The 2,608-nt window shown below is 41.4% G+C and overlaps 1 protein-coding gene across 1 annotated transcript; it reads left to right on the top strand.

Annotated features, from left to right (window-relative positions):
- Positions 1-1,417: 1,417 nt before the first annotated feature.
- On the top strand, positions 1,418-2,362 carry LOC122115830 (olfactory receptor 51F2-like). Its single transcript, XM_042689393.1, has one exon. The coding sequence runs from the start codon at positions 1,418-1,420 to the stop codon at positions 2,360-2,362; it is 945 nt and encodes a 314-aa protein (XP_042545327.1).
- The last annotated feature ends 246 nt before the right edge of the window (positions 2,363-2,608 follow it).

Consider the following 2,608-nt stretch of genomic DNA (forward strand, 5'->3'; position numbering starts at 1 on the left):
CATATTCTTATTGTTGGCCTCCTCTTTTGTTCTCCTTTGTTTCCCCTTCCCATCCCTTCCCATCAACCTCCCCCCCTCCCCCCTGCCAAAGTTGTAAAGTTCGTAAAGACTTGTACATCTCATTGTTGCAATGGGTCCACCTGTATCCCCATTTAAACGGTTTGTTTTTGTCCCTCCCTTCCACAAATTATACCAACATCAAATACAATGAAAGCAGAGGTTATACTGTGGGGGAGGGACATACAAAGCCACAAAGAAATAATCTTATAAGGGGCTGGGAAGGTGGCTCAGTGGTAGAGCGCTTGCCTTGCATGCCAGAGGCCCTGGGTTTGATTCCTCAGCACCACATAAGCAAAAAGAAAAAAAAAGCCGGAAGTGGCGCTGTGGCTCAAGTGGTAGAGCACTAGCCTTGAGCTGAAATGCTGAGGGATAGCCTCCAGGCCCAGAGTTCAGGCCCCACGACCGGACCAAAAAAAAAAAAAAAAGAAATAATCTTATAAATATGTTAGAAACAATCGCAAGAAAGAAAAAAACATTTGAATACTTGTCCTGGGGTTCATTTCACCTAACATCCACTTATCTGACCTTTTCTGCTTTCTTTAATTTCGCAGACTTAATGATTTGGGTAAGTACATATCTACAGAGAAGGGAGCAACCTGTAGCCAATCGATTATGAATACCTTTTGGTAAAAATGGAAAACAGAGACACTTGCTCAGACAATTCTGCCCCAGTAGTTGTCCATGGCTTCCTGTGAGTTTCTATGCTCTTGTTGGGGTTAATTCAAAGCATCTTTCTGTTGATAGAAATTTGCTTAGATATCAGTTGGTTCTCAAATCCTACTTGAATAAATAAACCTTGTCCTATTACCCAGAGTGATCTATTGGCATAGATTTAACTGGTTTTCTTCTAATATTTATCTATTTTAAGTCAGCAGCTGTTGTGTATTTACTGTCACAAGTACTTTGTTAAATATTTAAAATATTTCCTAGTCTTTCTATTTTCATATGGTACACAAGGATTTATAAACCTTAAAGTACCTCAGGTTTTTTGTCTCAGAAACGGAAACATTCAGAAATATCCTGTCTGCTGTATTTATATGCAGACCATCCATTATCTCACCTCCTCTTCTATGTATGCGCATGCAATTATCTGATCCCTAGATACAAAATAATAGGAATCTTTTGGAAATTTAGGCTTCTCACACAATTTAGTACTTGGTTTTTACCATTTCGCCTGAGATCAGTTTGAAGTTTAAGAGTCAGTGAGTATACATTTCCACTGGGGGGCTGGACCATGATGTGGCTCATTGGTGATCTTAAATTGTACAGTATATTGAGGAGAGCAAAAACATTTCTCTTCCTTATTATTATAGGATATGGTCCTTTCACCACAGGATAGCTGCTTCCTTAAGTCATCATGCTATTTTTCAACCAGAGCATTTTCTACCCTGCAGTCTTCTTCCTTACGGGCATCCCTGGTCTTGAGGGCTCTCATGCCTGGTTCTCCATTCCATTCTGTTGTCTCTATGCCGTCGCCATCTCAGGGAATGGCATGATCCTGTTTGTCATCATCACTGAGTCAAGTCTCCATGAACCCATGTACTACTTCCTCTCCATGCTGTCCTTCACAGACTTAGGTCTGTGTCTTTCTACATTGGTCACCATGCTGGGGATTTTCTGGTTCAATGCTCGAGAAATCAGCTTTGATTCCTGCATTGCTCAAATGTTCTTTATCCATGGCTTCACATTCATGGAGTCCTCAGTCCTCTTGGTGATGGCCTTTGACCGCTTCATTGCCATCTGCAACCCACTGAGGTATGCCATGATCCTCACAAATTCGCGGATCATCAAAGTGGGCATTGCGATTGTGATTAGGGGCACAACAGCCCTCGTGCCCTTACTCCTGCTCCTTAAGCGTTTGACCTTTTGCCAAAGTCACGTGCTCCACCATTCGTATTGTTTCCATCCTGATGTGATGAAGCTTTCCTGCACAGACACCAAGGTCAACAGTGCATTTGGACTGGCCATTGTCATTTCTACTGCCGGCTTGGACTCTGTTTTGATCCTCCTCTCCTATGTGCTGATCATCCACTCTGTGCTCTGCATTGCATCCAGGGAGGAGCGGAAGAAAGCATTCGGCACCTGCATCTCCCACCTCAGTGCCGTTGCCATTTTCTACATACCCATGATCAGCTTGTCATTGGTGCATAGATTTGGGAAGCATGCCCCTCCCTTGGTTCACACTCTTATTGCCAATGTTTATCTGCTCATCCCTCCTGTCATGAATCCTATAATCTACAGTGTGAAGACCAAGCAAATTCGCAAGGCTGTGCATAAAGTATTCCTTTCTAAGCTAACTTAAGAACATTTTAGTGTATTTTTCTTTAGGATGTCTTCCCAGACTCATGCTTGATGATTCACTACACACATACACACACACATCCATATACACATATATACACATATCCAAACATATATTGATACATATACACACATATATATCATATATATCTCCTATACAGCATATATGTATACATGTATATTTATACACACATATACATTTTCTATTATCTAAGTCTGATGACATGGTGCTTATTACTTACACAGT

This window comes from Dipodomys spectabilis, unplaced genomic scaffold (assembly GCF_019054845.1).
Source record: "Dipodomys spectabilis isolate Male_0828 unplaced genomic scaffold, ASM1905484v1 ptg000003l, whole genome shotgun sequence".
Classification (NCBI taxonomy): Eukaryota; Metazoa; Chordata; class Mammalia; order Rodentia; family Heteromyidae; genus Dipodomys; species Dipodomys spectabilis.